This window comes from Micromesistius poutassou, assembly GCF_964030765.1.
Source record: "Micromesistius poutassou genome assembly, chromosome: 8".
Taxonomy (NCBI): Eukaryota; Metazoa; Chordata; class Actinopteri; order Gadiformes; family Gadidae; genus Micromesistius; species Micromesistius poutassou.
Genome location: NC_140278.1, coordinates 16,747,731 through 16,771,699, shown reverse-complemented (window position 1 = coordinate 16,771,699; position 23,969 = coordinate 16,747,731). Strand labels below are relative to the sequence as shown.

General features: G+C 45.1%; 1 protein-coding gene across 1 annotated transcript; it reads left to right on the top strand.

The window, feature by feature from the left end:
* Positions 1 to 292: 292 nt before the first annotated feature.
* On the top strand, positions 293 to 20,607 carry sv2a (synaptic vesicle glycoprotein 2A; the record flags this gene model as incomplete). The annotated part of the gene is made up of 12 exons (XM_084471203.1): positions 293 to 917; positions 9,850 to 10,030; positions 12,298 to 12,449; positions 12,599 to 12,732; positions 13,101 to 13,190; positions 13,691 to 13,798; positions 14,227 to 14,315; positions 16,517 to 16,681; positions 17,392 to 17,525; positions 18,707 to 18,913; positions 19,428 to 19,587; positions 20,424 to 20,607. 12 exons carry the CDS (start codon positions 293 to 295, stop codon positions 20,605 to 20,607), a joined length of 2,229 nt encoding a protein of 742 aa, XP_084327329.1.
* Between the last annotated feature and the right edge of the window lie 3,362 nt (positions 20,608 to 23,969).

The following is a 23,969-nucleotide window of genomic DNA, read 5'->3' as shown; positions in this document are numbered from 1 at the left end:
ACGTTTGACTAAATAAGAGCTGACTGCTAATATGCTAATGCTAATATGCAAATAAACAAACCCTGAATCCTCATGTTAATCCGCAGGTTTCCATACCAGAGAGCACCCAGCGGTCCAGCAGCCCGGCATCAGCTCTACGGCAGGACCAAGGGAGCGGACGTCCCCCACCCACTCTGCCCTAGAGCTCCTCCGCACACCCATGCTCTTGGGCCGCTCCTGATCCACCACCTCCCGTTCTTCTCAGCGACAGACCACCTCCCCCCCCCCCCCCCCACCCCCCTCTCCCCCCGAGATGGAGGACGACGGGCGATACCGGGACGGCCGCTCGGACTTCATCCGCGGCGCCAAGGACATCGCCAAGGTGGCCAAGAAGCAGGTGGGCAAGAAGATGGGCCGCGGCGCCGACAAGATGGCCGACGAGTACACCAAGCGCTCGTACAAGCGCTTCGAGGAGGAGGACGACGACGACGACTACAGCGGGGCGCCGGGCAACGACGCGGGCTACCACCGCAACGACAGCCGCGCGGCCAACGACGAGGACGAGGACGCGGCCGGCCACAGCGACTCCACGGAGGGCCACGACGAGGACGACGAGATCTACGAGGGCGAGTACCAGGGCATCCCCCGGGCCGACTCCGGCGGCAAGCCCGGCGGCGCCGACGGCCTGGGCGCCGGGCAGGCCCCCTTCAGGGACCTGTCGGCCTACGAGGCGGAGCGGCGGAAGGACCAGGAGGAGCTGGCGCAGCAGTACGAGACCATCCTGCAGGAGTGCGGCCACGGCAAGTTCCAGTGGACGCTGTACTTTGTGCTGGGCCTGGCGCTGATGGCGGACGGCGTGGAGATCTTCGTGGTGGGCTTCGTGCTGCCCAGCGCCGAGAAGGACATGTGCCTGTCGGAGCCCAACAAGGGCATGCTGGGTAAGGTTTTTTGCTGTTACTCTTCTTGGCTTTTCTTCTCTTCTGCCTCGCCTCATCGGCGTTGTTTGTGGAAACAACATTGGCGGGGGCAAGGTAATCCGAGGAGGGAGAATGGGGCCGTGACTCTACCCCATCCATGTAAACCTGTGGGTGGTCACAAGGTAGCAGGGGATCAGAGCTAGTGCTGGAGAATCCGGTAGTGTTTAATGTGACCGAGCAGCCTTTAGTACTAGTGAAGGAGTCTTGGTTGAAGACGCTACAACAGGATGCCCTCATTCAGCTGCTAATTGGTGGACAATAAGGACAATAATATCAAACCTGAAAACGATGTCATGCACATATTGTATTTGTCAAGGTTATAGCAAGGGCATTCATGATTCACCGTCAGGGAAGAAGAAAGCTAGTCACCCTCCCATCTCAGAGCAAGGCTTTGAGGGTTCTGCAACATGAAAGAGCCCTCTGGTATTGATGTCAACAATACAGTTGCAGCCCTCCTGTTCTTTCTCCTTACAGCCAGGAGATGCTGTTATACAAGCGATAACAGTGCAACATAGTTAATGTTCAAAGCCTATTTCCCAGCGAATCACCTACTTGTCACCAACATTATTCTTGTAAAACCCTTTATGCAGAAAGGGAAAAAAGTAATTAAAAAGCTGAATTTGCTAATCAGCAGAGCCCAGATGTACGACGAATTTAGGGGGAAATTGTCTGGCTCAGTGCTGCGCTGGAGAGCTTAATCCTAACACAACTTTTATTTGCTGCAACTGAAACTCTCCATCTCTCTGGGGCGTGGTTGGTAGGGATGGAAGGAACTACAGCAGGAAAGTTGACCAGGGTTGAGGAGCCTCATACCGGGCTCGATCAGGGAGACGACGGGAGGTATTCCCGAGTTGTATGCTTGTCTTGTTCAGTGTTGCTCTCATTAATCTCTTTCTGTCTCCGTCTGTCAATCTTACAGCTCTTCCATGCTGTTTCTCCGTCTGTTATGGGAGCATAGGCCACACTATAACATTCTATAGTGGCTGTTATCCTGATTATTAACTCTGCTTCCTATCCCTCTCTCTTTCTCTGGACGGTGCTATTAGGAGGCAATCAAGGTTCAATAGCCCATGCAGCTTTTATCGCCACTAGAACAGCAATCCGTGGTCTACTTTTAATACTCTTTAGCTATAATACTATGGCTGGGTCATGGCTTGTATAATGTATGGTATGTGTGTTACTATCCACAGGCCTGGTGTTTAGTATCGTATCAATTCTGCATATAAATACAATTAATTCAGTGAACACAAGAGTTCTCTCTCTCCCTCTGTCTCCCCCCCTCTCTCTCTCTCTCGCTCTCTCTCTCTCTCTCTCTCTCTCTCTCTCTCTCTCTCTCTCTCTCTCTCTCTCTCTCTCTCTCTCAGTCTCCTTCTCCCTCTCTCAGTGTGAGCCTGTGCCCACAGTGGGTGCACATTTGTGATTCTCTCTTGTTGCATGCGTTCTCTCCAGCAGGGAACACATGCATGTGACCGTTTGCTCCCCTCAGGTCTCCCTGTCCAATTAGATTCCACGCTCAGCTTGTCATCCGCTATTGGTTGTCCAGCAAGGGCACCAGAAAACAGCCGCTATGGGCCTGAATCACCTCGCAGCCATCTTGGTTCTTAATGTTAGCTGGATGAGGGAATACAGTATTCCACATTCAGTTCCTTTACTCAGTTAGCATTTAGAACCAATATGGCCGCTCCCGACCAGTCACCAAATATACTGCATTTATATATGAGGAAATTGGAAACGATAGGCTCATTTAATTACAATGGGATTCTTCTAGCATCTCTGTTGTCTTTTCAATGGTATGTCGGTATTACAATGCAGCCCTGTTAAGCTATTAATTATTGTTTCAAAATAAATGTCTAAATTTGAATCCAATAATGATAACATACTTTAGCATTAAAGCATTATTCCTTTCAACACTGTTATTGATAATCATATATAAGAAATGATAAGAATATTTATGTTTCACTGTATTATGATAAAAATATAACAGTAAATGTAATTTTTGTATGGTATTTGGTGTTTCATACAAAAGTCCTATACCAAATTGTTTTAGAAAAACATACAGTTTAGCTTGAATTGGTAGAATACCTGGATACTGCAGTACTTCATCTTGATTGTTACAATGTTTTAACCTGCTAGTACTTATGTACTATTACATCAAATTATTATTTGATGTATTCCCAATGATGTAGTGGCAAAATAAGTATACTTGAGTATAGACTCAGGTGTGAAAACCAATCTAATCAAATATCATTGTTCATAATTATAAAATGTGGAGCAGGTTAAATTGATTTTTTGTTTTTGAATAATGTTGTTTTTGAGGATTTTGAGTAATAAGCACCTAGTACTCCCACAGATATGGGAGATGGACTTAAGCTCTGACAAGTTAATTAATTACACAAATGAATGAGTCATATAGACTCATAATTAATTCTGCGTCGTTCCCTGAGATGTGTTGCTATGGTTTTTATTCATTCTGTCTCCGGGTCCACAACTGCGACCGTACCAGCCTCACCGGTCCCAAGTGACCGATGATCTGTAGTCAGTGCGTTTGGCTAGCAGCCATGCCATCAAGACGTGACAGGTGTAGAATACACAGGACTTTATTACATTAGCATTACATTCTCACAATTTCCCCTTTTGCCTCGCCACCCCTGCGTGTGACTGGGGGACCGGGAGGGGGTGGGGGGCGAGGACGGCCGAGCCTGGTGTTGAGGGTGTTGGTGATGCAGGGGGAGGGCTGAAACCAGCCCACTGTCTCTCCGCTCTCCCCCTGTTATACAACAGGCCTGACTCATGCTGAAGTGATTTTCTGTCACTGCTGCTCTGCTTCCCATGGGTCCTAGCACCCAACCTGGTTCCCTCCCTCACTTCCTCCCTCCCTCCCTCCCTCCCTCCCTCCCTCCCTCCTTACCTCAAACAGTCACTGTAAGAGACTGCACAGCCAAGCATCTCCTCTGCTGTAGCTGTTTGTATTTGTGTGTGTGTGTGTGTGTGTGTGTGTGTGTGTGTGTGTGTGTGTGTATTTTTTAATGTGTTTGTCTGTATATGTGTGTGTATGGTTGTGTCGGTGTGGCTGTGGGTGATTGTGTATGGGCGTGTCAATCTTTGTGTGGGTGTGTTTGTCTGCGTGTGTGTATGTGTGTCTCTCTGAGTGTGTTTCTGTGTAGGCTCTTTGCAGAGATTTATACCTGTAGATAACAAAGCAAAAAGAGTGTATGCGTGTGCCTGTGTCACTCTGCATGAAATCGTATGCAAATCATCCGTAGATGTATTCTGTCCTAAGAGCAGCAGCGATGAGCCAAGTAGTGAGAGCAGAAAGCCCCAGAGCCCCTTTGTTTCTGCATCCACTAGACAAGCACAGATAGAGTGCTGCTGCTTTAAACAGCCAAGTGCATCCAAACACCCCGTACCTTATTGACGTGTTTGATGGTGAATAAAACCATTTACTTAAACTCTGAGTGGACGACTAATAGTCCGAGTGGTGCTGATGTCCTAGTGCGCACTCACCTAGTCTGCAGCACGGAAGTGAGGAGATGTATAAGCAGGTATGTGTGTGTGGGTGTGTATTTGTGTCTGCCCGTGTGTGTGTGTGTGTGTGTGTGTGTGACTGTGTTTGTGTGTGTGTGTGTGAGTGTGTGTGTGCTTGTGTCTGCATGCGTGCGTGTTCGTCATTGACTTGCCCTTGTTAGGAAGCTGCAGAGGTGGCAGCTGCAGTTGCAGTCTGGGGGTGTTTACCCCTAAATGGCGAGAGAACGCCTGGTTGGGTGGTTTCTGCCTCGAAGGAGACGTGGGACGACCTGCTGCGTCAGCAGAGACACCGCTCTGTCCTCCTGTCTCAACATTTCACACCGGCTTATCCTGAGCCGTGGCCTAGTCTAGCGTCGTGAAATTATTTAATACAAAGTCCTCCTTCATATCCGCGTTACAGTAATCAGTGGAGAGGTCTTAAAAAGGTTGTGCGATTTGCATAAAAGTAATGCAAATCGCGATAAAAACAGTATACAATTACTAAGCGTTTAATCAGATGGTCATTGTGTTGATTGATTATTTTTTTGGACCAAAATGTTTTAAAGTTTTAAATGTGCATCATTTTATATATTTTAATAAATATTTAGTTTTTTCTGTGGCCTTTACAGTTAGTGCTGCTATCACTAACGCTACGATGAACACTATGCTACAAAGAGCCGCTAATTTGTCCTTATCCTGCTGACCTTTTGCTGAACAGAAACATGCAGCTGCTGAGTGCTAGTAAGAAAAGAGCACAAGTGTGGGCGTCCGTGGGCCTGCGAGTACAATGGCAGTAGAGGAGAGAGGGAGAGAGGGAGGGAGAGAGAGAGAGGGAGGGAGAGAAAGAGGAGGAGAGAAGCCGTGTTGGTTGTGCTAAGTGGGTGTATGTGTTTTACCTTAGCACCTTGCTTGGATATCATTTTCTTTAGGATCTTGTTTAAATTAGTTTCAGTTCATTGGATGTTGACACAGTTCTACGTCATTGGTTATCACATTTCCAATTAAATGCTTTGTGTATTTATGTTTAAATACATTTAAACAGAGCAAACATTTCTGACAAATCTAAAACGACAGCACACTCACAAAAGAAAAGGTTAGCCAGTGACTTAACCCCCTTTGCCACATTTACTTATAAACCAGTTCCCACACGTACTTTACAGGGACAAACTGATTTGATTTTAAATCAAGACACTGCTCACACCAATCGTTTGAGTCCTCAGAAATGACACAGTCAAAATGGTCTTTCACAGCAATACGCACAGTGAGACTCATGGGAAATGCAGTTCCAATTTTGGTAAACCGCTTTTCCAGCAGATTAGAAAAGTGGATTAGCAAAGGTATAGTTAAGTGTTCATTGTAAATGGGGATCTTGTCAGATCTGAGTAGCTAATCAGCTGATTACAGAAGTCCCTGCCTCATTCAGAAAGCCCCATACTCTGGCAGAAAAACAGAAACTGGCTATTAATAGCAACTCTGCTGCCCTGCCCCCACTTCAACACACACAAACACACATGTGTGCATGTATACACACACACACACACACACACACACACACACACACACCGATGCACACACTCACCCACATCACATACACGCTTGTGGTTCTCTGAGGCCCTATAGCTTTGGAGAGCTGACTAGCCGCACTCCTCCCCTCTGTCTCTCTTCCTGTGTTTTTTTCTCCCATTTTCTGCCCCCATCCCCCACTGCCTCTCCAGAACGCTGAGGAGGATCCTCCTCCTCCTCCTCCTCCTCCTGCTTTCCCTCCTCCCCCTTTATCTCACTCTCCAAAGCGCTCACTGAATCTGCCCATAATTTTTTCTTTTTGCCATTTGTCTCTCTGTCTCTCCCTTGCCTACATTAATTCTCTGCCTCAATTGTTTCCTCTTTTCCTCTCTCTCTCTCTCTCTCTCTCTCTCTCTCTTTCATGGCGATAGTCTCTCGCCCTAGGCAGCATGAGGGCTATGTAGAGCAGGGTGGAGGCTAGCAACAGCAGCTAATCACGGCCATGCATGCACATTACAGAGTGAGGAGGACACACCCCCGCGCACGTGACCTCCCGTGATGTCCATGCAGGGGTGCCCCTGACATGCACATGCGCATGTGTGTGTGGGTTGCTCGTGTGTGCAGCTTACACATGAGTATGAGATATGAGTATGAGATATTATATATTGCACTTTAAATACAAGAAGAAAATATTAAATATTAATATTATATACATTGATTATATACATTGACAGTGTTTGTGATTCTATTATATTATTATATATTAAATGTAATAGAAGACCATTAAATGGCATTAGGGCTGAAATCCAATCTTAGTATATCGTAAGCGATCACATATCATCCAGTCTTTTTTAATGAGAGCTGTTGCTCCTTACCGGGGTGTGGAAAGATCTATTCACAGATGAACAACGTACAAACGATGGCTGGCTGCTCTAACACGATGAGAGAGAGAGAGAGAGAGAGAGAGAGAGAGAGAGAGAGAGAGAGAGAGAGAGAGAGCGCTGGTGGTCAGGGAGGTTGTGAGGGAGAGAGAGAGACCACTGGTGGTCAGGTAGGTTGTGAGAGAGAGAGAGAGAGAGAGAGAGAGAGAGAGAGAGAGAGAGAGAGAGAGAGAGAGAGAGAGACTGGAGGCTGTGTTGGTAGGCTGTCAGAGACAGCTCTGTAGTGTACATTGAGGTTCAGGACCACGGACAGCTCCCCGGACAGCTCCTCAACCCTCGGCTGACAAGGAGCCTTAACCCTTACTACTGTCCTTCTTTCCACCTGCCCATCCCTCTCTCTACCTGCTAACCTGTCTATCTGTCTGCCTGTATCTCTGCCGCTATTTCTGCCTGGCTGTCTGTCTGTATCTCTTTCTGCCTATCTGCCTATCTGTCTGTCTCTCTGTCTGTCTCCCTGTCTGTCTGTCTCTCTTTCTGTCTGTCTGTCGGCCTGCCTGTCTTAATGCTGCTGCATTGCGGCGATGGCCGACGAGTCTATTCATTCCCATTGGCTGGTTGTTCAGAGGCTCTCTGATAGGAGGAAGGGCTGACAGCTGCCTCTCTCTCTCTCTCTCTCTCTCTCTCTCTCTCTCTCTCTCTCTCTCTCTCTCTCTCCCCGGCTCTCTAATCCACGGTTTCTCCGTCTTTTTTCCTCACTTGATCAAAAACACACACACACACACACACACACACATACACACACACACACACCCTCACGCTCAAAATATGCTACACTTGGTGGGCGCAACAGAAGTCACCTTCATCTCCTGCCTGAGCACTGCAGTGTGTGACTGGGGTAGTGATTCCCACACAACACACACATTGTGGAACACAATAGATAGACTCCCATGACGTTGGTTTTAATTTTCATCCATCCTATGACTGTACTCATACAGGTCAAACAGGATGTGAGTGCTGTCTGCTTTTGGGCAGCAAAGAAACGGCAGTGACTGCAGCATTACCATCTGGGGTACCCCTGTTTGCATTTCAAGGCCAAAGACTTAACTGAGTTAAATTACAGTTAGTTCTGCACATCTCGACATTTGCATGTAATACATTTTGCTGCTCACATCAATTCAACATCTTGAAATCATGCTTTCAGCTGAACAAACAATTAACCTTTGCTGACAACATGCTTGCTTGCACACACGCACGCATGCACGTGCGCGCACACACACACACACACACAGACACACATTAAGCCTGCATACATTTCTAAATCAAACTAATGTGGACCACAATGAGACGAGTTGACCTTCAATTTACCTCATTAGCTATGAATATCCAAAACCAAAATGGACATTGCCATATATTTAGGACATGAACTGCATCACTTTAGTGTTTAACCATATTTTATTAGGACATATTATGACTTCAAATAAACACATATGTTGTTTGATCTCGAAAATAGGAGAAATAGCTGGGGGCCTACATAACGTTGTTTTTTCCAAGCTCAGAAAGATTGCACAGACGGATATTTCTTTGCGGATGTGCAGACCGACAAAATAGAGGTGTCATAAACTTGCCTCCGTGCAAGCACCCTGACAAGCACACACACACACAGGCACACACAGACACACACTCAAGGCAGTATAACACACACATCGTTTGGTATTCAGGGTGGTGTCGACACTGGCTCATATCGATGGATGAGGAGCCGGCCTGAAAGCTGTTGACAGGAAGTCAATGGGACTGTGATCACAAACCAGTGCCGTGCGTGTGTGTGTGTGTGTGTGCGTGTGTGTGTGTGTGTGTGTGTGTGTGTGTGTGTGTTTCTGTGTTTCTGTCTGGGTCTCTGCTGAATATGCTATGCCTACAGATGCAACAAGAATTCCATAAAGAGAGAGAGTGATAGAGAGAATAACATAGGAGAGAGGAGATAGAATGAGAGAGAAGAAAATACAAATGAGAGAAAATAACCTAGAGAGAAAGATAGAGAGACAGAGAGGGAGAGAAAGAGACAGAAAGAGAGCAAGAGAGCAACAGGGAGAGACAGAAAAAGAGAGAGAGAGAGACAGAGAGAGAGAGCAAGAGAGAGAGGCTGAGAGGGAGGCTGAGAGAGAGGGACACAGAGAGAGAAAGAGACTGAGAGAGAGGGAGACAGACAGAGAGAGTGAGAGAGAGAGAGAAAGAGAAAGAGAGAGAGGGACAGAGAGTGAGAGAGAGGGATAAAGATAGCTCGTTGTGCTCCGCTGCTTCTGCCATGACTCACGCTCGCACCTCGTCTCGGCCGTGCTGGATCCGAGCATGGCGTTGGGTTTGTTGCTCTCATTATTCCTCCAGGTTCCCCGGTAGGCTGTCCTGACAAACACCGGTGAGGTCTCGTGGCTCATGGCCATCGCTCCACAAAACACACTTTTAAAATGAACTGCTAGCTGTTGAGACGGTAATAAAGAGCAGTGTGCGTTAAACATGGTTGTATATATATATATATATCGACAAGGCGGGCGCTTCCCTGTGTTTATAAATCAAAAGCGATGTCGCTCCCTCTCCTTCTTCCTCTGTCACTCGTTCTCTCTCCTCCTCGCTTCTCTGATCTGTCGTTTGAAGATGTTTGTGTATCTGGAGATGTAGCGTAGGCCTGATTCTGTCATGGTCAAGTCATTCTGAGTAAAAGATTTTGCTTTTCCCACGGTCAATCTGCTGAGAAATTGGAGGCTCATGTGGAAGTGTCCAATAACCATGAAGTCTACATAATGATTCCTATCTGTCTTTCCCTTTTCCTTCTCCCCCTTCTTCCGTCTCCTCCTGTCCCTTTGTCTCTTTCATCCTGTTCTCTCTCTCTTTCCCTCCGTTTCCCTCCGTGTCATTTATCTCGCTCCAACTGTCCTTGCTTCCTCCTCCGCCTCCTTCTGTTCTCTCTTCATTATCTCCCTCCCTCCCTCCCCCTCCCTCCCTCCCTCCAGGCCTGATCGTGTACCTTGGGATGATGGTGGGGGCCTTCGTGTGGGGCGGGATGGCCGACCGGATTGGCCGGCGGCAGACCCTGCTCATCTCCCTGTCCATCAACAGCGTGGCCGCCTTCTTCTCGTCCTTCGTCCAGGGCTACAGCTCCTTCCTGTTCTGTCGCCTGGCCTCCGGCGTGGGGTAAGTCCTCACAAGACCCCCCCCCCCCCCCATTACGGCGTTGGTCCCAACCAGAGTTCTGTGATATGTTGCGTAATAACAGCAGGGGTGTTCCCTTAACCTTGCTACAATTCGAGGGTTTGAGGGTTATATGGGGCTTTATAATCGATCTAATTGGTTCCCAACTGTTGTATATTGAGCGTATACACACAGCTATGACGCCCGTTCAGTTTACAGAGTTCAGTATCACTCCGCGCCTAACTTGAACTGTTGTTTATTTATATATAAAAGCAATAGCATAGATAGATTGCCGGAGAGGGTGGAAATGTTGCAAAGCAATAGGCGCACGGTGAGTGAACTCGATAGTAGGCTAAATTGCCGGCGAACCAAGCTACCGTCTCTAGCCTAGCCTTCTCTCTGAAGGACGCTACAGTGTGTTGTATAGCAACCGCCGTAAAGTTTGCAGGCAGCCAGGAGGGACAACTTTTTTGTTTTCGTTAAAAAAATTGCTTTTCCGACTTTCTCGCTTTTTCAAAATTGAGGGTGTCTATGACTTTCATTTCGCCATACTTACGTAACCGTTTTCTAAAAGCAATAGATCACTTCAGTCAGTGAAATGTTCTCATTATACCACAGTTAAGGGGGTCGCCGTCCCTCCGCTGCGCGTCGGGAAGGACAACGCCCCTTAACTGTGGTATAATGAGAACATACCACAGCCTGTCTGAACTATTGCTTAAATGTATAAGGCTTGAAGCAGTACAATTACTTTGAAGTAATTGTTGGATAAACTTGAATTTAACATTTAACTCCAATTGCAAGGGACAGCACTATCTGTGGTGAAAGTGCTTTTCTTTCAAAAGCATCCGTGTACCCTAGATACGGAACATATACTCTTAAATACAAACGTATAAGTAATTCTTTAGTTATGCAACTTCTCGAGTATCGTTGTGTAACTTTACAGGGATGCGTAACAGGGAAATGTTACGACGCTCGCCACACATTGAGATCAATGGTTATTCACAAAGTGGATGTGCTCTTCTCGCTGGCATCCTCTCCAAGGCTATAAATTGTTTTGATGGAGTACGTGTGGAGGGCCTATTCATTATGGATGATGCTATCTTTTCGCCGACAGCCGGGGGAATTAGCGGTGATGTTTGAGAGGCGGTGGAAGGCCACAGGAAGGCGTCTTTTCTTCCATCGTTCTCCTTGTATATTTCTGTTATAAATAAACAATGCTAGCCTTGGCACGTAACTTGTTCTGCTGTGTTCTGTGAAACCAATCCACCTGTGTTGGTGAACACAAGTGACCACTTTGTCGCCCCCTTTTGTTCCCATGTTACCTAATCTGTTGGATAGTCTTTATTTTTGTGTTTTTTGTAAAACCTTTTAATACTGTCCTGAAAGCTCAGACTGCATGTTTTGAAAGTGGTGGGCAGAGGTTCTGCTCAAAGGGGTGTTCACACACCCGTTTATCATTAAGATGTGTTTCCTCATCCTCTTCTCCTCTTTGTATCATATCTTATCTCTGACTCTTATCTCATTTGAATGCAGCTCTGTGAGGCTCATTAATTCTGTAATTAGTATAAATGGCTTTAAGACGACAGAGATCACTCTTAAGCTTGACATCGAATTCTTACCCCAGAACCGACCAAACCTTCTTCATCATCGTGTGTCAAGCGTGAGGAGTGCCGCTTGACATGCAGACCACGAGCCAATCGTTAATCGTCCACCAAGTGTGCTATCAAATCACCACATCCCTCCGTCCGAGGCTTGGCCCCGCCTTAATAACTACTTTTTTAATGCATTATCACCGTAGCACGGAGGTCGTTACACTGGCTTCTCAAGATGACCGTGACTCGACAGGATTCCCTCTCCCCCCCTCGTCTTCTCCTCTCTCTCTCTTCGATAATTGACTACTTTTATTGAAAGTGTGTGTAGTGTAGATACATAAAATATGTATAAGCAGGGAGGGGTTAGGGCTCAAGGAAGCCTTAGTAGTTTGCGCATATTGGGGTTCAAACCAAGAATCTTTGGCTGGAAGTAAAACACCTTAACCTGACCCTAACCACTAGTCTTCTCCATCTCTCTCTCCCTTTTCCCCTCTCTGACCCTTCTGTCTCTGCTCTGTCTATCAAATCCCCTTCTCTCTTCTCCGTCTCCCTCTTCTCCTCCCTCCACCTCCCTCTCCATCTCCTCTTCTTCTGTCTTCTCTCTTCTCCTCTCTCTCTCTCTCCTTCATTCCGCTCCACCTCTCCTTCTCGGTCCACGTCTCCTCTCTCTCTGTACAGTATCGGAGGCTCCATCCCCATCGTGTTCTCCTACTACTCTGAGTTCCTGGCCCAGGAGAAGAGAGGCGAGCACCTCAGCTGGCTCTGCATGTTCTGGATGATCGGAGGCATCTACGCCTCCGCCATGGCCTGGGCCATTATCCCCCATTACGGTCAGTCCATCAAGGAGTTAGTCCATCAATCACACAGTTTGTTATCCAGTCAGTCAGCAATATAATGCTTTCAATTAGATATTATACAATTATAGTCAGTAAGATCCTGTGTAATCACTCTCTCTCTCTCTCTCCCTCCCTGGCACCAGGCTGGAGTTTCCAGATGGGCTCGGCCTACCAGTTCCACAGCTGGCGCGTGTTCGTCCTGGTGTGCGCCCTGCCCTCAGTGGCCGCTATATGTGCCCTCACCACCATGCCCGAGAGCCCCCGCTTCTACCTGGAGGTCAGTCCAGGCCACCATCCACCATGCATTATGAATGGTTTAATGAATATTACATTGCCAGAAGTACTTGTCAATGTAATATGTCTCATGTGATAGTATATGGTGTATATGTCACACAGCTCCTTTAGGGATGATTAGGAATGAATCATAACAATGCGTAAAGTATCAGGACAGCTGTGTGACCAACTGTCATTTTGGATCAGATGAACAGAAATATAAGTAGATTACTTCAGCCTTCACTAAACAAATGATGAAAGGATAGCTTTTATGGACTTTTTTAAGGGATGCCGGTGATTTCATCTCTGATGTTGTGACAAAACTAACGGGATGTTTTTTATTGTTGTTGTGGTTGTTGTTGTCTTTGTTAGAACGGTAAACACGACGAGGCGTGGATGATCCTGAAGCAGGTTCATGACACCAACATGCGGGCCAAGGGCTACCCAGAGAGGGTCTTCTCTGTAAGCCACCAAGCCTCCTTAAAGCACCACTCCATCACACTTCAACTAAAATATTCAATTCATCAGAAGTAATGCAATTTGTACAATAACTTTTACTGTTTGGTTATTCTTTGAATATTATGTGAACATTAACATCCGTGCATCAGAACATTTAACATTCACCTTACTCACTTTAGAATGTGACATTTATGGAGCCCAGCGATTACTCTGAAGACATCACTGAACACACGTGAACATTGGTTTTGTTAATATCACTGCTTAATTGCACTCAAGATTAAAAAGTGAGCGATACATACCATTAAAACATAAAACCCAGAAAGACAAACCACTTCAACACCTTCTAAAATAATAAAACAATAATGCTGTGGTGGTTTTTTATCGTGCCGGCCATATTTGGAGAGCCATAAAGCCGTGACACTGATAGTCGGCTGATTAACTGAGGGCAGTAAACTGTTAATGATTCCCAGACAACGTGTAAATATTACTGTTATGGCCGCCAGGTGACCACCATTAAGACGGTGAAGCAGATGGATGAGCTGGTGGACATGGGGGAGAGCCTCGCCTGGCACCAGAAGTGGAGGATGAAGCTCAGTGCCTTGTTCCATCAGGTGACGTTAGCCGCCAGGCTGAATGCTAATGCTAGCTCTCACAGCTACATGCTATCTTTCAAGCTAAATGCTAATTTCTTGGTCTCATTTAATCTCCCGATATTCGTGTAATTCTTTTGGCACATCGTGAATATAAAATATGGTGATTGTGACATTAAATGAGACAACAAAATCAGGTATGTGACCTAATTTCCTGGTCTCATTTAATTTCACAATGACCATATTTTCTACTCACAATGTTCTTGTGATTATTTGGTAAAGGTCAATTCATTTGTATGTGTAGTGCATATTTTAATTTTTTTTAGTTTTGCTTCCAAAATGTTAACCTGCTGTCTGTGTGTGTACATTTGTACTTGTGTGTGCATGCGTGTGTGTGTGTGTGTGTGTGTGCGTGTGCGTGTGTGCGTTTGCATGCTTGCCTCCCTCAGGTACGTGGTAACTTCCTGGCCATCTTCTCCCCTGAGTACCGCCGCACCACCTACATGATGATGGCCGTGTGGTTCTCCATGTCCTTCAGGTAACGCCGCCTCAGGGCACAGCACCACCTACACATCAACACTAGGACCGGTATCATTCATATCCATAATAAACAATACAATTCAACTGCATTATAATTCAACTATTCAGGTCAAATTGTTTGACTGCTGCCTTAGGGAACCAGTGTAAACAAGGGAGCAAAAGAAACTTTTATATGTAGTAATAACCCTAATATTGGTTTTGTTTATTGATGATTTATTCTGTGTTTTGATGATTTTAACTGCTGTAAAGTGTCCTTGAGTGGCGTGAAAGGCGCTTCTAAATAAAATTTATTATTATTATTATTATTATAATATAATAAAGATACAATTCGTTTTTTATAACAAAGATCATTTTATTTGAAAATCATGATAATTAAAACACAACTCGTGTGAGGATAAGAACATCCAGGACGCTCGTCTGTCCGCACACTTCCAGAGAAGAGATAGATGTGGAGGGGTGTGCGCACATGCCAAACAGGCACTGCGGGAACAGAACCGCCGCTAAGATCACGGAACCCAAGAGTTCATAGGAGAAGAAGTGAACTTAAGCCATGTACACTGGCGGCATTTAGCTGTGATCTCGGGAGAACTAAAACTAAAACACTGTCCCTGTTACGGCCCAGCTCTTACGGGGAAATATAGGTGTCTTATATTCGGGTCAATACGGTACTATGTTCAGTAGTATGAATTGGTATAGAGTACCATGCTACTTATATCGCCAGCCCAATTAGCGAATGCATATTAGTCTGAAACGTCTTAGCTCATTTTCAAATCCAAGGGTTGTGATCAATGGACGCAGAGCAAAATGCCCTCGCAATAGGATGGCTCTACAACCAATCAGAACAAGAGAATGTGTGACACGTCAGCGGCAGCCATCTTAGTTGTGCATGAAAATGCCTCAAAGGCACTTCCATATGGCACCCCTCTGTACAGTCATCGTGTTAAACCCGCCCCATGTAGATAAATGGTTGTGATTGGCCCGGCCCGGGCCAGCTCTGCTGGAAATCTTTCTGAACCATAGGTGGACCTACCCCCTGGGTCACATGATTTTTATTTTTAAATCAAGTGTAAACCGGTGCACACAGATTAGTAAAGCGTGCGAGCGGTTTGGTAAAGCATGTCCTCAGAGCCGCAAACCGTGTGCACGGATTTGCAATCCACACCCCCTCCTCTGCTCTTCAGCAAATTGGCCTGCCTTGGAGCATGACAACCTCCGCTAAATTGCACTATAAAAGCTGTGGGTCCAAACCACATGCTTGGATAGGTAGCTACCGTTATTTTAAGCTAGTTGCTTGACCACTTATTGTAATGGTGGTTTTCAGGTGAAAAGCACTAACAATGCACATAAAAGCCGTGAAAGGGCCACAACAAAAAGCTAAATCAATAGCACTCATTTCACCATAAATAAATCTGCCCTTAAATCTAGATGAATTGGACTTACTGGGAAGAAGTGGTCATAGCCTTCCAAGGCGGGTCCATTTGCTGAAGAACAGGGCATGTGGATTGCAAATCTGTGCACATGGTTTACGAATCCTTTACCAATCTGTTCGCATGGATTTACACATTTATTTACATTTATTTTTAATGTTTTATCATGTGACCCTAAGGGGGCCCCATAGGGACCAGACACATATGTCAGAGCAAATTAAACATGAGCTCAGAGATTCATTGTGTTCCAAAGATAGTATGGAACATGCACAAATTAAAATGTGACAATAATTATTTTTGATTTAAATAAACCTATCAATAATAAAGAATAGGAGGCAGAATAACTCATCAATCATCCTTTCTAATTAGTACAATCTCTTTCTCTCTCTCATTGTCTCTCTCTCGCTCTCTCTCTGTCTCTCTCTACATCTACTCATTCCCTCTGTTTCTCCCTAATTCTTCCTCTCTCTGTTTCTTTTTCTGATACATGCTTATTTTCCCCGTGTACTCTCTCCCTCTCTTTCTCTCTCTTCCTCTGTTTCTCTGAAACTATTTTCCTCTCTCCTTTGGTCAAACCCTCTCTTTCTCCCACTCTTTCCCTCTTTTTCTCTTGTCGGCTTTACCACCCTCTCTTTCCCTCTCTACCACTGTCTAATTCTCCTCTCTCTCCCTCTCCTTACTCTTTTTCTCCCTCACCCTTCTCTCCCTCTCTCTCTCCTTCTCCCTCCTCCTCTACTCCCTCACCCCCCTCTCCCACTCTCCCCGCCCCTAGCTACTACGGCCTGACGGTGTGGTTCCCAGACATGATCAAGTACCTCCAGAAGCAGGAGTATTCGTCACGCACCAAGACCTTCACCCAGGAGCGTGTGGAGCATGTCACCTTCAACTTCACCCTGGAGAACCAGGTCCACAAGAAGGGCCAGTACTTCAACGACAAGTGAGTGGCCACCTGCTAATCCCCGCCCCTGCCCCCGGTCACCATGGTGATTAGCGACCAGGATACAGAGCCATTATCCGCTTGTAGATCCCAAAGGTGTTGCCGCCGATACCAAGGTAGTAGCATTCAAAATACTGCAAATGTAAAGTGGGAATAAACACAAGAATGGACATAGGGTAATATAGTGATAGATAGATAGTATACCTAACAGACATTTGTCACATGAAAATCTTCGAGATTGCCACTTTACGATAAGATCATCAAGATTCTATCATCAATTCCAGATTGGAAACTTGAGTGTCAAAGTAGCAGAATTAGAGGACAATAAAATATTTAAAAAGAGATAAAAAAGATAAAAGATAAAAAGAGATATAAAATAATACAAAACAAAAAAACTATTTTGACCTACAAAAAAAGAGTACAAGAGTAGACATCTTGAAAATCTTGTCAATGCAAATATTGTGAGTAGTAGTACTATTACCTATAACCTATTTACCTATGTATCCACCTAAGCTTAGGGCTAAGTGTAGCATGAAGACAACAACAGCAAACATTGTTCTTGGACTCATAGCGTAGCTTAGCACCAATCGTATTGTGACAACAGTGACGGTAAATGGTGTCCCTGGACCCTCTGTTGGTTACCTGGATTAGCTAAGCACCAAGCATGGCGTGACAGCAGCAGGGGTAGACATTGTGGTTCTCCCCTACAGGTTCATGAACCTGAAGATGAAGTCCATGGTGTTTGAGGACTCTTTGTTCGAGGAATGCTACTTTGAGGACATCACCTCCAGCAACACCTTCTTCAAGAACTGCACCTTCATCGCCACCCTCTTCTACAACACAGGTGTGCAACACTCAAGCACGCACACGCACACACACACACACACACACATTTTGATAAGCACACACACGTAAATGTAAGCGTGAATACTTGCACGCAAACACACACAATCACACACACACACACACACACACACACACACACATACACAAACACCCACACACATGCATATACACATTGTGATAACAGGCAGTATGTGTTATCAGCGCTCCAACGTCCCTCTTGTCTTTGTGATCTGTTTGCAGTTCTCCTGCCATTCAACCGATCATTCATAGCACCTCGATGCACCAGATGGGACTTTCTCATTCAAATTCAAATCACCGATTATCACCCGTTATGATTGCTTATTATCCGGGCTGGCGTCACACAGAAGACCGGGGGAGGCTGCCAGATAAAGTTGTTGTATAACATTACAACAGCTGATGACACGTCGGGTTACAGGTGTCTGGGATCCGTCCAGAGAAGAGTAGAGATGGTACCAGGGGGGCAGGGTAGTGTGGTGCAGTAGGTCCAACACCTCGTGGGGCTGAGGCACACCAGCCCTCCCCGCTCACCGACTATTTATGGATCCAAAGTCAAGCGTATGCAAAAGCAGACCAGCAAAACATTTTGGTGGTCGCTCTTAAAGAGACACACACATGACCTTTTTTTGTCCTCATCGCCACGGCTTCTCGGCACAATCTTTGGGAACCAAATGACATGTGTCCTAGAATTCATTCTAAGTTGTGTTTTTATCAGAGCATCTGCTAAATGACCATTTTCAGGAGGGCCGGTCCCCATGCACAGTCCATGGATTAGGGCATCGCAGTCTGATAGCACTCTGCTCATCGCGTTTAGCTCTCCTCCTGGCCGACAATCAGCTCCACCCATCGACTGCATCTCAAGATCCACTAACCAATCTCTCTCTCTCTCTCTCTCTCTCTCTCGCTCTCTCTCGCTCTCTCTTGCCCACTCCACAACTGTTTTCTCTCTCTTCCCCTCCTTTACCCTTTCTCTCACTCTATTTATCCCCCTTCTATCTTTCCCTTCCGCCTGCTTTCTCTCTCCCCTCTTTGTCCTTCTCATCTCGTCTATTTCCGTCCCTCCCCATCACTCTGTCATTACCCCCCCCCCTCTCTCTGTCCATCTCCCTCCCTCTCTCTCCCCTACCTCTCTCCCCCCTCTCTTTAAATCTCTCCCACCAGACCTGTTCAAGTACCGGCTGATCAACAGCCGACTCATCAACAGCACGTTTCTGCACAACAAGGAGGGCTGCCTGCTCAGCGACGTCAGCGACGACAACAACGCCTACATGGTGTACTTTGTCAGCTTCCTGGGCACTCTGGCCGTGTTGCCGGGCAACATTGTCTCTGCGCTGCTCATGGACAAGATTGGAAGGCTGAGGATGCTGGGTAAAATGCCAGGAGGGCTCAGGGGTTTATTTTATGTCGGGGGGGGGGGGGCATTGTCTTTGGGTTGATGTTGTTGTTGATGTGGGTTGGTGGTGTGACATTTACTCTGGGCTGATGTGGGTTGGTGGTGTGACATTTACTCTGGGACTCTTGCTTCCTGGTCTACCTGTGCTATGTACTACTGGGAAGCGACTAGTCCACAGATCCTACAGTCAAAGTTAAATATAATTGACTCACTGTAGAGTGAGTGCACAGCCTTATATATAATATACTCATATCTCGTATATACCTGCCGTGCTTATTCAAGGCCAAAATGCACTCCCATGATGGACCAAAACTGATAATTGACTGCAGTTCTCATCTCTGCAGCAAAAGCCCAGGAGGAAAATCCACCGGGGCACATGTCGAGCTTAGCGGGCTGCACAATGCTCGCAGCCACTGTGTCGCGGCCATCACAGATCCGTTCCCCTCCCCTGTCCTCCCTAACTCCTCCTGTCTGTCCCCCGTCCCCCAGCCGGCTCCAGTGTGATCTCCTGCGTCAGCTGCTTCTTCCTGTCCTTCGGTAACAGCGAGTCGGCCATGATCGCTCTGCTCTGCCTGTTCGGGGGCATCAGCATTGCCTCCTGGAACGCCCTGGACGTGCTCACCGTGGAGCTCTACCCCTCTGACAAGAGGTGAGGACGCACGCACGCACAGTGACTGAGAATCATGATTCACCGCATGTGGTGAAGCTTAAATGCATAATTTTACGTTAATTTAAAGAATACTTGTCTACAATGAGGTATATTTGTGACCCTTTTGGCCTCTACCCAGATACCCTCCACACACACACACATCACACACATAACATTATCTTTATTTACCCAGGCAAGTCATTAAGAATAAATTCTTAATTACAATGGTGTCCTGACAAGTGCCACATGCACACACACACACACACACACACACACACACACACGTAGATCCACATGCATATAAAAACACACACAGACTCACAATCTCCATGACAACCCAGATGAAGGTGTGGGGGCGGGTTTAAAGTGATAATCACAGGGAGGGCGAATGGATTGTGGGACAACCACCACTTGGGATGTTGAACTGCAGGGCTGAACAATGATTGGTTGGGGAGGAGGAGGGCAAGAAATGATGGGTGTGACTCAATTCTGGGGAGTAGATACGTGGAGAATTGCCTTTTACCACCACCATGTGGTCAGAACTCGGAAGTTTGTTAGTATTGATGTTGTCATATCTTCAATTAAATGAGAACAACAGTACATGTAAATGTAAATCACTATGAACATCAAATACATATTGGCAAACTAAAAATATGAATTAAATCAATCCATACATTGCAAATATGCAAACATATAGTTCCAGGTGTTATTCGTAGAGGGCGACTCTGTGATGTTGCAGACTGTGGTGCCCTCTTGTGTCCAAAGCAAGTTTTTACCAATGTGTTAACATCAAGAATGTTAATGAATGGCAATATTATCCCTCCCCTCCCATCCAGATGCACGGCGTTTGGCTTCCTCAACGCCCTCTGCAAGCTGGCCGCCGTGCTGGGCATCAGCATCTTCACCTCCTTCGTGGGCATCACCAAGGCCGTGCCCATCCTCTTCGCCTCGGGGGCCCTGGCCGCCGGCAGCTTCCTGGCCCTCAAGCTGCCTGAGACGCGGGGCCAGGTGCTGCAGTAGTGGGCAGGTGGGGCGTGAGTGAGTGAGTGGGGTGGCGGATGGGGAGGCGTCAGAAAGGTGTCAGCCACACTGTGAACAAGCAAAAAACAAAAAATACACTCAAGCCCTTGAAACTCTACCCTCTAACCCCCACTCCACTTCACCCTCCCCCCCCCCCCCCCCATAACCTAAAACTAACAACGTTCAGATCTCTGCATAGAAGTCAATGCGAACCGCCCCCCGGCTGTATATACATATATTAAGAAATTCTTGTCCTTTGGATTCACCGACCATCGTACAGACACACACACTCCATGTTTTAGAGCAATTGGTGGGTGTAGTGAAAGCCTGTGTGACACTTTTAACATTGGTGGGATCACAATGAGAAATTACAACTGCTGAGATTCTGAATCGGGTGCCAGTTTAAAGTGCAAGGCGCATCTTTATGTGTGCATCGTTGGTGCGTTTATTGAGATGGCCACTAGCACAAACACCAGTGGCCCGACTGGGGTAAGAGGTTAGAGAACCAGGGTCCTTGAGAAGGAGCCATGCAAATAGACCGAATGATGAGGATGATGACCACTCTTCATTGGCTTCAAACGTCTTCGACATAATGTTCATCGTTTTATTGAGCTATTCACATCACCTCTAAAGTCCTCTCTGCTTTGTCATTTTTTCAATTTGAAAAGAATAGGCCTTTTTATTTGAAGCATTGTTGATTCTAAACCGAACACATGCTTTGATTAGCTTGGTCGTGTCACATGACCGGCCCTGACTCTTATATATCCTAACGGTCTTGTGTCGGTGTACAACCTAACTGCCATTTTATAGATTATAGGACATTCCAGGTCTTTCATTTCTGAGCTCTTTTCCCTTTAAACATTACTTTTTGATAATTTTTTTTACAGCTGAGAGGAGGTTTAATCAATCAGTGCATGGATTCTCCCCTAACAAGACAATGGTGAAACATGAAATGCTGCCTGATGTATGGGTTGCATCTAAAAAGTATTAAACACAAATAGTTCACACTGAATTTTAACATTAAAAGCACAACTGTATGCCAGTGTGAATGCCAATAACATGTTTCAAATTCGACGAAAGTCATTCATAATTTCCAAATTCATCCGACTTGAAACTTTTAAAGATTTATAGTGCAATTTTAAATTCATCTTATTTGATGAAATGCCTAGGCAGTATTGTCAAGTACTTGCATGTTTATGGCATATTTACTTTCATTCAATGTGCTGTGCATATAACAACGTATCTACTCGACTTTGGGGTAAGTTGAACAGTGGGCCCCATTTAGACACATTGCATTTGTGCTCTGACTCCATCTTTTAAGTTGTGCGACCGAGGATATATTCAAAAAGCTACCCAAAAAAAGGCTACATTGCATTTGAATAGCCATGAACGTTAACTATCTTAAAGCACAACCCAACCCTTTAAATGTGCAATCATCCTGATTTTATGTTTTTCTGTTTGCATATACAGATGATAATCATCTGTTATTGTAGTCAATCATAAATATATAATTATATACATTATATATATATATATATATAAATGTATATGTGAAGCTATAATTGTATAGCTTACATTTACAAATTCCATGCATGTCTATTTCAACTGAAGCAGTTTCAATTCATAAAGAACCGATTAACTAATAACTGAATGGTCTCGGAAAGAATGTGTGCAACATCATTATAGATGATTATAGATTATAAATATAGCAAAACAAATATACATATAGAAATATATAAACGTGTGTGTTGAAAACAAAAGCTCCCTACCAGTCCAGAGAAGATACAATAAAGGGATCATTCTCATCTGTATAATTGAGTGGAAACGTCATGGTTTAACTTCATGTGTGAATGGTCTTATTGTAAATGGCAGGTGTCTAAAAAAATGAATATTATTATTGAATAGCAATGTTGAGATTAAGGCATCTCTCTTGTGGAAGGTCGAACCTCTCATTGTGTCATTGGACTACAGTCCTCAATAACAATCAAACTATTTAAACTGGCGTGATTTTAGCTATGTTTAAAAGTTGATCTAAGGATCAACTAAGGTTGCTCTAAGGATGCATTTATTGCTTTTAGAGAATGAATCAAACGTTAAATTAAAGTATAAATGGTTTACCTTCAAGTTTGATCTAAGTCATTGTGCCCTAAGTAGAAACCTAGAATTTCCTTTTCTATTTATTTTATTTATCTATTTTTGCAGGGCACAGCTCAAAAAGTAACATGGTTCACACATACAGAGATGGTTTGGGAGTTGAAGCCTGGCGAAACAGAGGTATTCATTTAGCTCTATTCAAAACAATTATAAATTCACAGAGAAGGTCACACACAGGAACAGTGGTGGGAAGCCCACTACCAGGTGCTCCATTTGAACACCAAAAATGGCACAGAACCATGAGCCTATTTCCACTAAATGGATCCAATTCACCAAAACCAGATATGTTCACAATTGCGTGGGAAAATAAAAACGAACAGTCACAAATCGGATCCAATCAAAAATCAAATCTGGTCAGATCAAAGAAAACAATGTTTATTCTTTTGTCCAAACTGCCATTTTGTAGGATAGCAGCCATATGTAGACTTGAGACAGGTAGAAAAAAAAAAAAGGAAAAGACAACCCACTGCACTATGTGTACTCCGATGTACAACCACACTAACCGATGTCTTCAGTGCTTCGAGACACGAGATTGGTCGCTTGTCCAGCTGGCGTTTTAAAAAGAGCGAGCACATAGACTAAACACACAACCAAATGATCAGATCACCAACACACATGCAGTTGTGAACATAAGCGTTCCAAGGACATGGATGAATTCCCCCCCCCGCGCCCATATAACATCCCACAATATATGTTTTCAAATGAACTGGACATCTGTGACCATCATGTGACTCATGTGTGAGCGTGACGAAAGCACCGTAAATTATTGCCAAATATTTCTTTGTGTCTTTGGTTTACACATCAAACCGTCAGATCTCTGATATAGGTATAAATATATGTAAATAAAATCAAAAGGTTATAAGTAATAAGATGACGCCCTGTGTTCTTGGATCCCTCGGTAATGTATCGTGAGTAAGAGTCACTGAAGTGACTAGAGAACTTTAATGGTCAGACAGTCAGAACGTTTCAGCACATTAAAGGCCTAGAAATGAAGAATTCTATGTAATCAGAAAAACAAAAAGTCAATGTTTGAATACCGTTAATATGTGTTTTATCTCATCATACGTCCTCTGTTGCTCTTGAAATAAAAAAAAGAAATAACCACGTCAATGTAATTGCCGTATAGTTGAACGTGAAATCGCCATGAAAACGCAAACTATTCCAGTGAATCTGGTATTCTGTTTGATTCTCCGTTCAATTCCAGTTTG